Source organism: Salvelinus fontinalis, chromosome 35 (assembly GCF_029448725.1).
Source record: "Salvelinus fontinalis isolate EN_2023a chromosome 35, ASM2944872v1, whole genome shotgun sequence".
NCBI classification, from domain to species: domain Eukaryota; kingdom Metazoa; phylum Chordata; class Actinopteri; order Salmoniformes; family Salmonidae; genus Salvelinus; species Salvelinus fontinalis.
Window position 1 is genome coordinate 21,819,832 of NC_074699.1, and position 17,516 is coordinate 21,837,347.

At 41.3% G+C, this 17,516-nt stretch overlaps 1 protein-coding gene across 1 annotated transcript in view; it reads left to right on the plus strand.

Moving 5' to 3' along the window:
- The first annotated feature begins 5,264 nt into the window (after window positions 1-5,264).
- LOC129834552 (myotubularin-related protein 10-like) overlaps window positions 5,265-17,516 on the plus strand; it is a 30,235-nt gene continuing 17,983 nt past the window's right edge. Inside the window, exons 1-4 of the mRNA XM_055899651.1 lie at window positions 5,265-5,905; window positions 6,080-6,140; window positions 12,013-12,149; window positions 13,150-13,222. Coding sequence (XP_055755626.1) covers window positions 5,849-5,905; window positions 6,080-6,140; window positions 12,013-12,149; window positions 13,150-13,222 — 328 coding nt within the window. The 5' untranslated portion in view covers window positions 5,265-5,848. The remainder of the gene's footprint in view (window positions 5,906-6,079; window positions 6,141-12,012; window positions 12,150-13,149; window positions 13,223-17,516) is intronic.

The window sequence follows — 17,516 nt, forward strand, 5'->3', positions numbered from 1 at the left end:
GTGGGACATCAAAGATATTGTTGTTAAAAACAAGTCTGTTCTTTCCTAAGTGGTTTGAAAGAAATAGTAGATTTGTGTTTGATTTATTTGATAAAGGAAATATACTCTCTTATAGAAAGTTCTTAAACATATAACTTCCCAATACATTATAAAGAATGTAATTCTATATGCAAAGCAATACCTTCAGGACTTACTCAATTAATGAAATCTAATTTGTGTTTTGGAGAACGTGTCAAGATAGAGGCACAATTTATGTTAGAAGGTTGCTCCCTGCTGGATAAGAAATGCAATAACACATTCATAAGATAATTTTTTCACTCAAAGAACAAGACCTCTCTTAGAGGGAAATTCTTCTGGATTGCATATATTACTGAAATTCAATGGAGGAAAGCTTTGTTGCTCAGTCACAAATTTTGTATATCAAATAAAGTAAAAGAAATTCATGTTAAAATCTTGCACAAAATATACCCTTGCAATAACTTGCCTAAATTCATGGATTTAGAGGTAATTTAGCTTTTCTGTGATAAAGGGGAATCTATAATACACGTTTTATGAGTGTGTCTCTGAAGTTATTTTGGAGCGAGTTAATTTACATTTTTAATTTCATCAATAAGACCAATGTATTTACAATGAAAGATGTAATTTTATTATTTAAATGAAAACTTACTAAATTAGTCGCTAATTTCCTCATATTCTGTTAAATTTTATATACACAAACAAATATTTGAAATCTGTCCCAAAATGCTAAATATTTTTACTTGAAATCCAATATTTAATAACATTTTATTTTAGGTACCTTAATAACTTTTGAAAGTCAATTCTTGTGATTTTATTTTTTTACTTTTAATGTTATTTTATGTTTATTCAGAGAAAATACATGTGTAGTGATGTCCTATGTTTGTATTATAATTTAAAATGTAATATTATATATAAATTATACAACAACAAAAAAATACTAGCCTCATACCGACAACTGATATTGTTTTTTCTCAAAGTTGCCGGGATGTCACCTCCTACTTACCAGTACACTCGTAACAACTTAAGCATTACGAAACTTCTATTCGATCAAATAAACCTCACGTAGCAAATAAGCCATACATTTTTTGTTGTCAATTCGACACATTGACCTCCACAAAAACTCATTGCTTGGTGGATGAAACAAAAAACGTCACCCGTTGGTGGGAGAATGATTTTCTGCGGAGTTGGGCCCTTCTGAAGAGCTGGGTGCATGGCAATGGCAGGAAAAAAGGTAAGTAGCGCCATCTGCAGGGCAAAAGTTAAGCACAAACTTTGCCCAGAGAAATTTGATGCTGCAAAATGGTAGGGGAACGGGGGAATTTAGAAATGTTCTTATTGTTACATTTACTTTGAGAATATTTGGAATCACGACTATGTCGTATCCAAAAACAAATGTTTTAGTCTTATCTACAGTACATTGTATGGAATAGTATATATTTACATAATGGGAATTGTCCTATGCTGATCATTAATGGACAAAATGTCGAGACTGTAATGGTTCTCCTCTTCGTCTGAGGAGGAGTAGGAAATATCGGACCAATGTGCAGCGTGGTAAGTGTCCATAATTAGATTTTTAATAAATCAAATGAACACAGAACAAAATCACGAACAAACAACCGAAACAGTCCTGTATGGTGAAACAGACACAGAAATAAACTACCCACAACCCATAGTGGGAAAACAGGCTACCTAAGTATGATTCTCAATCAGAGACAACGATCGACACCTGCCTCTGATTGAGAACCATACTAGGCCAAACACATAGAATATAACATACAGAACAAAAAATAGAATAACAACATAGAATGCCCACCCCAACTCACGCCCTGACCAAACTAAAATAAAGACATAAAAAAGGAACTAAGGTCAGAACGTGACAGAGACTTACATGATTAACTCTTAAAATAAGATTATTTTTTTAAACGAAATGTATAGTACAACTAATCAGCGAAATAGTTTACTTCTTTTAACTATACCAGTCACATTACCTACTCACACCACACACGTCTGCTCATTCTGTCTTCCTGTCACAGGCAGCTCTATTTCCTCATTCTGTAAATCAAGAACAAGTTATTATTGTAAGTATCATCAAGCTGATGATTATCTTGGGGAAATGTCAAGATAGGCAATTATTTTCACAAGCTAGTCAAACTTCAATGATTGGGTTTGTGGGTACAATCAAGGAGCTTGATTCTACTGTAACTTTGGAAACCTTATTTTCTCAAAGGGAAAACGTATCTAATGTATCAAGAAGACAAAGAAGTAGAGATACCACTGCAATGTGAAGAGGGTCTTGGGCAAATTGACCTGAGTCAAGACAACACAGTTGTTGTAATGCTAAATTGTAATTATTTTGCCGCTATGGCCTATTTATTGCCTTACCTCCCTAACCTTACTACATTTGCACACACTGTACATAGATTTTTCTATTGTGTTATTGACTGTACATTAGTTTATCCCATGTGTAACTCTGTGTTGTTGTTTTTGTCACACTGCTTTGCTTTATCTTGGCCAGGTCGCAGTTGTAAATGAGAACTTGTTCTCAACTGGCCTACCTGGTTAAATAAAGGTTATAAAAAAATTAAAAAACATGCTACTAATGATTTAATACAATACACAATTATTTTAGAATGATAATACTTATTATTGATCTATTACAGAGATCAAGATGGAGAGCAGACACATGACTCAGACTGTGAGTGTGCATTGTGCATGTTTATTCCATAATAGGAATGTGTGAATTTGTTCATAGAAATACAGTGCTGCTGACTGCAGCTCAAACCCATCTAATTCCACTACTTCCTCTTTCTGGGTGTAGGCTCCCCATATGCTGTGAGCAGAAGAGAGGAGGAGGGGCCCTAATCACTTCTGAAGATGACTGAAGTGAGAGATCCTGTTACTGCACAGAACAGGGCCGAGGAACACTGCACAGAACAGAGCTGAGGAACATGCTGATGTTGCTGCCGAGCCCTATTCTGTGGTCATGCTCAATACTGAATATGAGGCCTTTGACCCCCAGGCCACACAGACATCATGCACCTGACCACCTCAGGATTGGAACGAAAGTATGAATTACTAACAACCAATAGTTACTCATATCATGTAGATATTGTGTTTAGACCGGGGTTGGGGTGGGGCCACCAGGGGTTTGTTTGGGATGGGGGTCAAATCAAATCAATGTTATTTGTCACATGCACCGAATACAACAGGTGGAGACCTTACAGTGAAATGCTTACTTACAAGCCCTTAACCAACAATGCAGTTTTAAGAAAAAATACCTAAAAAATAAAATAAATAAAAGTAACATAATTAAAGAGCAGCAGTAAAATTACAATAGCGAGGCTATATACAGGGGGTACTGGTAAAGAGTCAATATGCGGGGGCACCGGTTAGTCTAAGTAATTGAGGTAATATGTACATTTAGGTAGAGTTATTAAAGTGACTATGCATAGATAATATGCTGCAATTGTTTATGTGTCGGGGGGCTAGGATCAGTCTTCTATATCTGGAGTATTTATCCTGTCTTATCCGGAGTCCTGTGTGAATTTAAGTATGCTCCCTTTAACTCTCTCTCTTTTTCTCTCTTCTCTCAGGGGATCTGAGCAGTAGGACCATGCCTCAAGACTACCTGGCCTGATGACTCCTTGCTGTCCCCAGTCCACCTGGTTGTGCTGCTGCTCCAGTTTCAACTGTTCTGCCTGTGGCTATGGAACCCTGACCTGTTCACCGGACGTGCTACCTTGTCCCGGACCTGCTGTTTTTGACTCTCTCTCTCTACCGCACCTGCTGTCTCTAACTCTGAAGGATCGGCTATGAAAACCAGCTGACATCTACTCCTGAGGTGCTGACCTGTTGCACCCTCTACAACCTCTGTGGCCAGGTAGTCTTATTATTTGACCCTACTGGTTATATGTGAACGTTTGAACATCTTGGCCATGTACTGTTATAATCTCAACCCGGCCCAGCCCAGAAGAGGACTGGCCACCCCTCAGAGCCTGGTTCCTCTCTAGGTTTCTTCCTAGGTTCCTGACTTTCTAGGGAATTTTTCCTAGCCACCGTGCTTCTACATCTGCATTGCTTGCTGTTTGGGGTTATAGGCTGGGTTTCTGTGTAGCACTTTGTGACATCGGCTGATGTAAAAAGGGCTTTATAAATACATTTCATTGAGAGAGGGGGGGGGGGGGGGCAATGCAAATAGTCCGGGTAGCTATTTGATTAGATGTTTTGGAGTCTTATGGCTTGGGGGTAGAATCTGTTCAGAATCCTTTTGGACCTAGACTTGGCACTCCGGTACCGCTTGCCGGTAGCAGAGAGAACAGTCTATGACTAGGGTGGCTGGAGTCTTTGACAATTTTTAGGTCCTTCCTCTGACACCGCCTGGTATAGAGGTCCTGGATGTCAGGAAGCTTAGCCCCAGTGATGTACTGGGCCATACGCACTGTAGTGCCTTGTGGTCGGGTGCCGAGCAGTTGCCATACCAGGCAGTGATGCAACCAGTCAAGATGCTCCCGATGGTGCAGCTGTAGAACCATTTGAGGATCTGAGGACCCATGCCAAATCTTTTCAGTCTCCTGAGGGGGAATAGGTTTTGTTGTGCCCTCTTCGTGCTCTCTTGTCTTGGTGTGCTTGGACCGTGTTAGTTTGTTGGTGATATGGACACCAAGGAACTTGAAGCTCTCAACCTGCTCCACTACAGCCCCGTCGATGAGAATGGGAGGCGTGATCGGTACTCTTTTTACTGTAGTCCTTTTCCGTCGTTGTCGGTGTTCAGGCCTACCACTGTTGTGTCATCGGCAAACTTAATGATGGTGTTGGATCCACTCATGCTGGATTGAACATTTTCATTAAATGGTGGTAGTGCTTAGTCCTACAGTTGTGCTTAATGTTTCTCTGATAGTGTGTGATACTGTATGTTTGATTGCCTAATTATTATGTAACATTGACTAAACATTGCATAAATAAAATTAATGGGATTTTTTATTTTGATATGCAATCTTTGCAATATCAATTTGATTATCAATTGGGGAAAGTGTATAATGAGCCCCAAGTCGACATATGTATGGATCAGAAGATGCTTGAGGAATCAAGAGCGAGAGAAATCACTTTATGGGGCTCTCCCATGCCCTCAGTTGTAGGTCAAAAGGCCCCTACGTTTATATTTTCAAAATTGTATAGTCTGGAAAGCAGTCAGTTAAAACTGGTCCCAGGTCTGTACTTGGTGGTGCAACATAGCCCGCCCCGAAACTCCTCCCCTGTCTGTATCTGATTCCTCCCGAAGGTAAACATGGCCGCTGTGTCTATAAAGCGAATAGGATAGCAAAGCTTTGGATATAATGCTGCTAGCTAGCTAAATTCGAAAGGTATCACTGCTGTATGCCATCAGGGTTTACGTTGTGGAGTTCTTCTCCAGCAAGCTAATGAATGAACCAACGTTCTGCAGCAAGGCGTTCGCAAAGTTCTGCAAATGGAATGCTTGCTAGATAGTTAGCTCTACCAAGTTGTTTCACGAACTAAAACTTGCTTGCTAGCAGCGAACTGCAATGTTAGCTTACTAGCTCGCTAGGAGGATAACCATAGCTCGCCAGCACAGCACAACAGCTGTGTGTTGACACGAAAGGGGATAGTCAGCCAGCTATCTCAGCCTGATCCAAATGGAGAAATCTATCTCGAAAAATGGATTGTATTTGACTACTTGACATATTTAGCCGTTTATTTTTGAGCTGTTGTGCTATCCAGCTTAGACGTTAGCTACATTTTGACATTATTTTCTCACTGAAGTCTTGGGAGTATCCATTAATCAACTTTAGTTGTTGGACTCAAGCTATTAATAATGTTTTCTGTGAAGCCCATGAAACCAACCTTTAAATCCTACCTTCCGCCTTTACAGGTGAGTAACCTTACTTTACTAGCTACGTTATTTGTCCTCAGTATACTGTAACTTGTACTACTGAGTAGTTAGCTAGGTAGGATTACTTGTTAATTCACTAGCTACTGTATATGCTGTGCATTTAGTTTGCTTATTATAGACTAACAAAGGGTCTCTGTTTTACTTTTCATGCAGACTGAACTGAAAAAAATTCCACAGCCACCTATCAAGAAGTTAGAGGCCAGGTTACTTCCAGGTGAGTTTACAGTTCCCTCTGCCACAGCTAACTTGTTGCCTCTGCCTGTCCTATTTAACCAACAACTATGTTATGAGTATGTAGAAGCTACATAAATTAAACCACCCATCAAAATATTTCACTCCTGAAAAATAACCTGTAAAGGCTGATCTCATCCAGTTATAGTCTTTTAATGTTAATGTAAAAGATGACTGATATTTAAATGACCAGCCAGTGTAAACTCCTGTATCTCTTCAGCTAAATGTAATTTCTTGTTTTGAATGTGTTCTCTGTCACTGTACCTCACTTGTGGTTTTGCCTACAGGTCATTTGCATCCCTAATTGTCACATCATTAGGCTGTGGTAATCTAATCCAACTGAGTCTATTTTCTCTGGGCTGTCTCAAGTCAACATGGCAGTGCCTGCCTGGCCTCCTTTTCATCACTGCAACTAATGGTGCATAATTTAGCCTTAGTTAACAATGGGCTGGTTCATATATTCCTTCCTGCCTTTGCAGTCACAAACCCAGCTCAGAGGATGCGAGTTGGTTAATGACTGTCTTAAGGAGAATACAATAAGAGATTCACAAGGGTATTTCCTGTTCATAGGGCATTAGTCACTAAAAGCTATTTACCACAGTGTGTTTTTCTCCACCAATGAGTTTTTAATGTGTGGCAGGGCCTCAGGTTTGTTGACTTTTTTTACATTAAGTTGGCTGTGTTTGTGTGAGCTAAACTGACACCCAACCTCTCCAAATTACATTTTGCTCCAGTATATTAAGATATACAAGGAGACATTAGAAAGAAAATTTAAATTATGTATATGTATCTAACCATCACTCATCAAACTGTGTAAAGGGGGGGCATGACCCTCCCACTCAATTCAAGTTGCCCCCCCATAAACTATTGTTCCAAAAAAGCCAGGATGTGTAACAACATTCTTTGGCATTTCGGTTCATTCATGGCTGTTATGGAGGCAGAAGCTCACTGATACAATGGAGCAATATAGAGAAACACTTGACCATATCACCTTGAAGTATCATTAGGCCTATATCTGAGTCTAAGGAAAAGTAATGAACCAGAGGTTGTGCTGTGGGACTAATTTCCCTTTGAGGCGTTCCCTCCTTATAATTAAGCATCAGAGGATAGACCTTCCCTCATTCTAGAAGCAATTGGCATGCTGGTTTTTTTTACGCTGCTGAAATAAAACCAAAACGTTGTACTTTATTGCTATTTTCTCTGCTTTGCAGGGCTCTATGTTTGCATACACAAAGGAATTTAGGAGTGCAATGGAAAATATTTTATGTAATAATGCTAGAATCTTTCATTTTTAGGATCGCACAGTAAAATATTTGGGCGCATATGTGACTAAAACAGGTGCACTGTATAGCCCTGCTTTGGTTGTATACTCATACTCTTTTCTATTTCTCTGCTCTATTTCAGCTGATCCTTTTAAGATGCTGGTATGTTTTATAGTGGGATAGCCGCTGTTCTTTGACTGGAGGTTTAGCTAGTGTTATTGCTGGGTTCTGCCAGTGTCTTTAAATGAATGCTGGCAGTGAAAGTAAACATGACGCCCTCACGCAATGCCACCTGGCCTTGCTTTACAAAATAAGGTAGTCACCTCCTCTCCTTCAACTGGACTATGAACAGTTTAGCCTACATTGAATCTCAGGTTTGATTTTACACCATGGCCTATGTTCTGATCTTTAGTTCATGGCTCTGTGAAGGTGGCCCTGAATGGAGAGACTTTGGCTTTGTTTGTGGGCTTCCCAGCTCCTCGGCAGTGTTGCTATGCGACTTGAATGTGACCCATTCAAAGGGGTCTCTGATTGAATGATCCATTCAAGTCCACACCACAATGACCAGACAGAGGACCACAGTGGGGCTAACTCAACTGTCCTCTCTCTTCTATCTTCCCCTCTCTCTCTCTCTGTTCATCTGTCCTAACCCTTTCATTTCTGTAGCTCTCTGTTTATCTCTCTGTCCTCCTCAGATTCTCTCTTCATCCCTGACTGGTCCTTTGCTGGCTGCACAGCTCTAATTAGTAAACTGTCTGGTTGTGATTCTCCCTCTTCTCTCTGAATATTTGTATTTTTCTCCTCCTCTTGGCGTAGTTCTCTCTCTCGTCCCCCACTCGCTTTCTCTCTCTCCTACTCTCTCTCTTTGTATGTGACGTGTGTTTCTGGAGTGTGTGTATGGGTGTGCAAATATAGACGACCAACATTGACTGTCTTGTTTAGGCTCCTCGCTGACACACTGTCACCTTCATGACACACATTCATCTGAACTGTAGGCATCTGTAATGATAGTTAGACAGGTACTTTAATAGATGTCCCACTGTTGTTTTCTCAGTAGGAGAATGTGAGCTGAGGCCTCTCCTGAGGCGGTGGAAAAATGTGCCTGGCAGTGGTGTTTGCATGAGGCAAAGCGCACTCTCTGTACTCCCAAACACATTCTCACCTCTCTGGCCTCGTACTAATGCTGTCCTCCGTCTCTCTTCACCACTTAGTTTGTCAGCACGAGAGTTCTGCTCCGTTAATCACACAACCTAGGCTAATGTGGGCAAAGTCATGAGTTTCTCAAAATGACATGTCTTATCGCTATCCATCAACAATGTCAAATCAAATTTATTTGTCACATACACATGGTTAGCAGGTGTTAATGCAAGTGTAGCGAAACGCTTGTGCTTCTAGTTCCGACCATGCAGTAATATCTAACAAGTAATATAACCTAACAATTTCACAACACCTACCTTATACACACAAGTGTAAAGGAATTAATACGAATATGTACATAAAAATATATAAATGAGTGATGGCCGAACGGCATAGGCAAGATGGTATAGAGTACAGTGTATATACATATGAGATGAGTAATGTAGGGTATGAGAACATTATTTAAAGTGGCTAGTGATACATTTATTTACATCAAGATGCAGTAGATGGTATGTGATGGTGTTACTGGCGCACTGTACTCTACTATTGTACAGGTGGAATGCTGACGCATATCTGTCCCTTTAACTGCCGTCTTTGTGTTGTAACTGAGGAATTTCTCCTTAGTCTCGTATGACTCAGAGGGGATTGTGATAATCACTGTATACAGAGACCATGTTGTGTCTCTGAGCCTGTGTCCCTCGCCACCAGCTGTCCAAACTGTGATCTGGTCTGCTAGGTGCTGTACACAAACACAGGTGGCCTGCTTTGAAAGCTACAAAACCCCAGGAAGCAAAGCCAGGTTGTGGTTAGTTGGGTCAGTTGGCAGGACTGATCACATTAATAGCCCTATTCGATTTAGGGGTTTGTGGACTTAGTCAAAAAGGAGAACCTCATCCAAGGAAGCGTTTGTTTCCTCCAGTATGGTTACATGATATACATGTTTTTGACATGCCAATCACACACAGGATAGGCCTTGTGATTCTTCTGGATCTGTGTTACCACTGGTCACATGATAGACCACGACCTTGGCCAACTGACATTTATCTGAATAGGCACTGAAACTAGCCAACTCTGTGATAAACAGAGAGTGCTATGATGTAAGCGGTTGATGACTTGACCACAGTACTGTTTGTTAGATGTAACCTGGGTTACCACAACATTCTGGCAGAGTTGCTGTCCAGTGGGGGTTAAAGGCTGCAGTCCAGGCTGTGTGTGGCTGTACTGTATTCTTGTGTCAGACCCGTCAGCATTCTGCCTCCACAAAAGAGTTGTTAACTCAGCAAGCCTGCAGATTATTAGACCCAGCTTTGGAAGTGAACACGGTAGTGATGGATGGGGGTGATGGTGGGCGCTTGCTGATTTGTCCCACAATTACAAGAGCGGCAACCTATTTCTTCAGTCTCTCTCTCTCTGTTCCTTGTCTGATCTTAATCCATGCTGAGAAACATGACAGTAGATCTCCACCTTACTATCCCCACTCCCCGTCTTCAATAAGACTCACAGGCCATAACGTTTTATTGTTACATTCTTGTGCATACATTAAATAACTTGTAATGCAGTGACATGGGTCGTATAATGTAGCTTGTAAACAATGTTTTACATGGATTACAGGCAAGAACAAATACACCTAGCCTTGGGCAAAATGTGTAAGTAACATGTTCACATTTGTTTATTCGTCCTATACAAGGAGTAGCCTACACAGTGCAAGATTCACCTGGAAGTCACCATTTCATTCCACTTTGTACTCCATCTTTATATCAATGTACGGTCAGGCTCTAATTTGGATGTACGGTCAGGCTCTAATTTGGATGTACGGTCAGGCTCTAATTTGGATGTACGTTCAGGCTCTAATTTGCTCATAGACAATGCAGTGTATATAACGAATGCATCAAAAGAAACCAGCTAAATAGAAAGTGACAGATTATAGTTGTGCTGAAGGGGTTAAGCTCACGCTGACTGAGGAAAAGCTGTCATTTTGACATTTGAGGATCCTGTTTGCAGTGCTGGGCCTGGTTCTTTGGCTGTTCCCTGCCTGTCCTAAGGTAACCCTCTGCAAAGCAGCTCCAGCTGTTATGGATGGGCTGGCCTATAGTCTAGCGATGCTGCAGTGTCACGCACAACCATACTGCCACGATATAAAATGAGAGGGAATCACAACTGCACTGCATTCATGTACTAGTCTATCATACAGTCTCTTCTACTTAAGGTCTTCACTTCATACATTGGTAAATTCATGCTTAATCTATCATGAAATGCCAGGAGTTTTGCACTATGCAAAGGTAGCAGCTGCATTCATTGAACTGGTCATTGTTTAGATTTCAAATGTTTGAGAGAGACAACGGTTTGTCATAAACATTCATGTCCATCAAAGTTGCCTGCGATTTTTGTGAGCTCATTACCGTCAGACCACTTAGGTTCAGTGACACAGGAAACGGCAACATCAATAAAATCAACATTCATGGTTTAGTCTAGAAAGTTACGGCCTAGTTTAGGACTGGGTACACCGGTCTTTGATGAAGAGGGGTTTTGATCTGGATGTAAAACTTGAGAGGAGGACCTCGATCCATATGCTGGGTTCTCAGTTCTCCTAATGGCAGATCATTTTCCCAGGAGGAGGACAGCTAGGCCTACCTGATCCCCATTCTCTGGCTCATGGGGTTTCCCTGGCAAGCCTGTAGTGCATGGGCTGAGTCTGAACTCCCACTGAATGGCCAGAGAGCGAGAAGGATCCTGGAGTAGAAACAGTCAGCAGTGTATGTGACTCATCATGAGCTCTTTTTTATATTGAAAAATAAATACCTCTTGGAGCTGTGTGCATCTGGGCTATGGAGGTAATTAAAAACATCTGTTTGTGAGGAGGAGAGAAGTCCTGTAAATGGAGGTAATCCTCTTGAGTTCAGACACCAGGTTGTCAGGCTGTGGGTGTTTGTGTTTTGTCCTGGGGTGCTACTGGAACCAAAGAGGGGTTAAAGAGTAGAGGTCACAACGGGCTACTAGGCCTATAAGTTAGGTAACAGAGTGTTGTGTTGACCTCCTCTGTCATGATGCATTCTAGCTATTCTATGACAGGTATTTCCATCACCCTGACCCAATGCCTCAGACTGGAATGTGGGATCATTAGAGCCAATTCGAGGGCCTGAGAGGAGAAATGCACAGATCACTCTCCAGCAGCGTCACAGGATGCCGCTGGCTGGATGGCAGAAGCCTGAATGAGACTAGGAGATAGACAGTTTAGTACGTGATCATTCCACTTCCATAGCACATTTTCCCAAGCTTCATTCATGTCATATTACTCAGCCATCTGTCCCTGTTTTGTTTCATCGCTATAAGACTTAAAATAACTGTGTGGTTAACACTCACCTTCTATTTATGTCCCTTTTAGGCCTATGTTTTCTACCTCTTTTCTTTGAAACCTAAATGTCATAGTTCATGTTACTTCCTGTTTGTCATCCTCAGGGGAGATAGTGGTGAACGAAGTGAGCTTTGTGAGGAAGTGCATCGGAGCAGATAGCAGCCATGGTGACCTGTGGGGGAAGCTGATATGCACCAACTTCAAGGTTTCCTTCATCACCCATGATGCCCTCCCCATGCAGGTATGTTTTCAATGTGAAGGCTGCTGAGGGGAGGACGGCTCATAATAATGACTGGAACAGCGCGAATGGAATGGCATCAGACACATGGAAACCGTGTGTTTGATGTATTCGATACCATTTCACTGAATCCGCTCCAGCCATTACCACGAGCCCGTCCTCCCTAATTATGGTGCCACCAACCTCCTGTGGTACACTCTGTGTGCCTCTCTCCCAAAAATGACCATAGCTCTATGGGCTGGTTACCCAGACACGGATTAATCCGAGACCATTTCCATTCAAATGATTTTTTAGTTCCACGACTAGTCTTAATCTGTGTACCTGGAGACTGACCCTACATGATCACACCTGAGTTTATTGGAGAAAATGTGGTCAAGCTTGTCACACGATAAGCAACATGTGGGATAGGCCTGTTGTCTGTTGTGAAATACACATCAACAAAAAGGTTTCTAGGACACTGCCGTCTTTCTTCCAGTGTCAGATGTTTTATGTGACTTCCCACCCTGTGCTTTTAGAACACCTGTTTTATGTTAAGCTTATTTTGATGCCTTCACCTCTTAAACAACTTAAGTGAGTCATCCCAGATCTGTTTACTTGAGAAACAAAAGTTTATTGGAATCATGGAAGGATTGCACTACTCTTGGAAATTTAGCCTTGATTGTCATTGATTGCAAAGTTGTGGATTTGCCTTTCAGTGCAAATGGGGTAACTTTTAGATTCACAGATTTGCTCAAAAGTTGTCAATGATCTCCATTCATCAGCTGATTCCATGTTAATCATTACATTTCACTGAAATACAAAAACAACAGCATCATCATCATCAGTGTTCCTGGCAGAGCATTTCCAGATGGTTCAAATGTTCTCCTCTCAGCTGTTGATAACATGTGGTGCAGTCCCACTCTGCTCCAGTTAAAACCTCTGGTCTCCCTGGAACTATTGTGTGCTTTTTTTCCCCCAGGTACCTCCACTCCTCACCATGTTGATCTTTGTGTTGTTCTCTCAGAGGTTCCAGGTTGCCAACCGGCTGCTTGGAGAGCACGATGTTCCCCTGGCGTGTGTTGAGCAGGTGGTGACAGGTAAGACCATGTGTTATTATGCTAACCATGGTGACGAGATGGCAAACAAACTCAAACAGAAATCTCCACCAAAATATAACTCTCAGTGGAAAGTAGCCTACTCATATGACACTTGCAGTCCCTTTAGTCCAGAAATAAAGAGCAGTTTAGGTTCCTGACAGGTGATGTTTATTTGTATTTTTTATAGCATATGTAAAATAAATTACCTATGAAACACATTGCCCCCCACGATTCTGTCTTTATGACCAATATAGTGGATTTTGTCAGACACCCCACACTTGGGCGGCTACAGCTGTAATGCTTCATCTACACCCAGCTGTTAAATTATGAATGCACAATGGGCAGGTTGCGCTCTCCTTTGAAATCCCCTTGAGTGTTTTTTCTGATGGCTGAGGGACCGGTCGGATCTCTCAGATCCAATCACGTCCCATCTGGCTGACCTCGGTCTGTGTTTAGGTTTTATTTGACTGTCCTCTACCGGGCTGATTTTAGACACACACCATTGTCTTAAACCAGTTTTGGTGACTGCCTGCCTGCTCCCTCTGGTCACCGATCTGTTTTTAGTATCTCCATAGATGAGGTCATAGCCCAGACAGAGGGCCCTGGCTGAAAAGCCTATTCCGGATTAATCTTGTTTGTGTAACTCATAGCCTCACTCTGCTGACATGGCTGGGAGCGTGGGGCTCTTGTGCTGAGCTGATAGAGCATGAAGCAATGTTTTTTACTCATAACGCCCTCAACAAAGGTCCTTTATGAGAGCCTTAGCTTGGCAAAAACACTGACCCAATGCTCCACCCACCACAAACGAGGCATAGGTCTTATCCTTGTCTTGTAAGGTTGTGAAAGTGTGTGCAGGTGGTGGTACACAGGCCAAGACTAGATTCCTGGTGTGCCATGGAAACATGCATATCATCCCCTTCTCGTTGTAAGATCATTAAATACTGAACAAAGTTATAAACGCAACAGGCAACAATTACAGTTCATATAAGGAAATCAATGAATTGAAATAAATTCATTAGGGCCAATTGTCGTACTTGAGAAAAAAGTAAAGATACCTTAATAGAAAATTACTCAAGTAAGAGTCACCCAGTAAAATCCTACTTTAGTAAAAGTCTAAAAGTATTTGGTTTTCAATATACTTAAGTATCAAAAGTAAATGTAATTCCTTATATTAAGCAAACCAGACAGCATCACCTTCTTGTTTTTTTATTTATTTACGGATAGCCAGGAGCAAGCTCCAACCCTTAGAAATCATTTACAAATAAAGCATGTGTTTAGTGAGTCCTCCAGGTCAGGGGCAGTAGGGATGACCAGGGATGTTGTCTCGATAAGCGTGTGAATTAGACCATTTTCCTGTACTATTGTTTAGTAATGTAGTGAAGTAAAAGTTGTCAAAAATATAAGTAGTAAAGTACAGATACCCCCAAAAACTACTTAAGTAGTATTTTTACTTAAGTACTTTACACCACTAGATTTCACAACTGGGCAGGGGCGCAGCCACGGGTGGGCGTGAGAGGGCATAGGCCCACCCATTTGGGAGCCAGGTACACCCACTGGCCCAGTCAATCAGAATGAGTTTTTCCCCACAAAAAGGCTTTATTACAGACAGAAAAGCTCCTTAGTTTCATCAGCTGTCCGGGTGGCTGGCCTTAGACATTCCCGCAGGTGAAGAAGATGAATGTGGAGGGGCTGGCGTGGTTACACGTGATCTATTTTATTTTGTGTGGTTGGACATACGATTCTTCCCGTTACGCCACTAAATATAATACTTTTCTTGTGTCATTTTTGGCCAATTTCAAGCTCTATTGCCTCTACACTCGCTTTTCCAATGACCAACGGCCCCACACACTACGCTTCGAGATTTTTCCCGCTACACCCGCAATATCCGTTTGATTACAGGTTTCAAACCTGCCATCAAAAAATAGGTACACATTTTATTTAAAAAAAACATGTTTTACCCACCTTTTTTCTCCCCAATTTCGTGGTATCCAATTGTTAGTCGTTACTGTCTTGTCTCATCGCTACAACTCCCGCAAGGACTCGGGAGAGGCGAAGGTCGAGAGCCATGTGTCCTCCGAAACACAAGCCATCCAACCCGGAAGCCAGCCGCACCAATGTGTCGGAGGAAACATCGTACACCTAGCGACCTGGTCAGCGTGCAATGCGCCCGTCCCGCCACAGGAATCGCTAGTGCGCGATGAGACAAGAATATCCCTGCCGGCCAAACTCTCCCTAACCCGGACGACGCTAGGCCAATTGTGCGTCGCCCCATGGGCCTCCCGGTCGCGGCCGGCTATGACAGAGCCTGGGCTCGAACCCAGAGTCTCTGGTGGCACCCGGGAGGCCAAAATATGTCCATATTTGAGCAATATACGCACATACCCAAGCTGTGTTCAAATACCCATAATAATATACTGTATACTACATACTATATGCTATTAGTTCATTTTAGTACATTGTAAACAAACCGTAACCTTTCAGTTGAGCTTCGCATGTCTACCGGAAGTTGATGCTTTTGCTATGCAGCCTCTTGCTAGCTTAGCAAATTACTACTTTTGTTATTTTACAACTTCAGGTGTTTGGATTCAGACTGTTCAGAGCGCACACTACCCGCTCTCGACTAGGAGCAGGGTTAATCTGAGCGTTCTGACCTCCCAACCGTAGTCAAGCACCCAAGCTAACTGGCTAAAGTTGGCTAGCTTGTTAGCTACTTCCAGACACAAATAAGAGAACACCTCACTCTAACCATTTTACTCACCCTAGCAGAGCTGGTTATTCAAAGTGTTGGTGACTGTAACTGTGCTGCTGGCAACAATAGCCAGAATTAAATGTCCATTGAGAACGTACAACGACTATACCATTTACCTAAGAATGATGTGAATAATCAAGTTAATAAACGTTGGATAGTTAGTTAGATTATAGTTAATATACTGCCTGACAAGACCGATGTATACGTTGCCAATTAACGTTAGGTAACGTTAACTAGCTAACATACCGGTACATACTGCTGTAATGTTGTGCAGTTCATAAGGATAGCATAACTAACAAATTGTCAGCCAACGTAATGTAACTTATTTGTAGTCATTACTTTATAACATTGCTCAACATTTTCTTAAAATTTGTCATAATTAATTAAATTAATGAATTTGTATCTTGAGACCAATAAGCATACTACATACTCAATTTAATACACATAGTGTGGTTATGCTGAGTAAATATACTAATCTTGATTAGTGAACCGCGGATGTATTGAGCTTGTGATTTCTTTCATGTCATTGTTAGCCAGTTTAGGGGTGGCAGGTAGCCTAGGGGTTAGTGTTGGGCCAGTAACCGAAAGATTGCTAGATCGAATCCTGACATGGTAAAAATCTGGCATTCTGCCCCTGAGCAAGGCAGTTAACCCACTAGCTAACATACCAGTACATACTGCTTTAATGCTAGGCTGTCATTATACATAAGAATTTGTTCTTAACTGACTTGCCCAGTTAAATAAATCCAATAATTGTGCCAGTTCACAATAGCATCTCTGAATTCTTTATTAGATTGGAATTTTGCTGTCAGCAGGGAAATGCTACCCAGTTTTATCCATGATTTAGATTTTTTCCCCATATTCGAGCCAAATTGGTAGAATGCTCTTGCGCTTCTTTTAGTGCCTCTATTGCTTTGCTATAGTTGACCTTTTCTATGATTGTTATTTCTGCGCCTCTCTCAATGGTGTCAAGAGTTTAGATTTTCTCACTCACGGGTTTTAATATATGCCAAAACAAAATCCAAGATAGTGTTACCCACTTCCCAGGAGAGAAGTTATGGTATTTGTGCCTTTCAGTTGGTCACGGCACTTGATTCCTTTGTATTAGAACTAATACTGAAGCGTCTGCCAATGTTCTACTGGAGAATATGGAAGACCTAATGTCTTATACCAGTGTCACGCTTCAAATATAATTGCTGTTGACAACACATATTACCAAAATTAGGGTCCATCATATAAATCTCTCGTCAATACACACACTCAGGAAACATACACACAAAACAAACAGTATTTGGTTAGGAATGTCTTCCTTTCATATAATTTTAAAATTAGTTATTTCTTCTCCAAAATATTTTTTTATTACTATATGTAATTTTACATTTTGTAGCAACATGGTAGTTTCTCCTATGCAAATTTCAGTGTAAGGTTTAAAGTTATAGCTGGTATGACTTTAAAAAAAAATATATATATATAAAAAATATAATATATATATATATATAAAAAAAAAAAAACTACCTCCGGTCCCTGTCCTGGAATGACATAGCT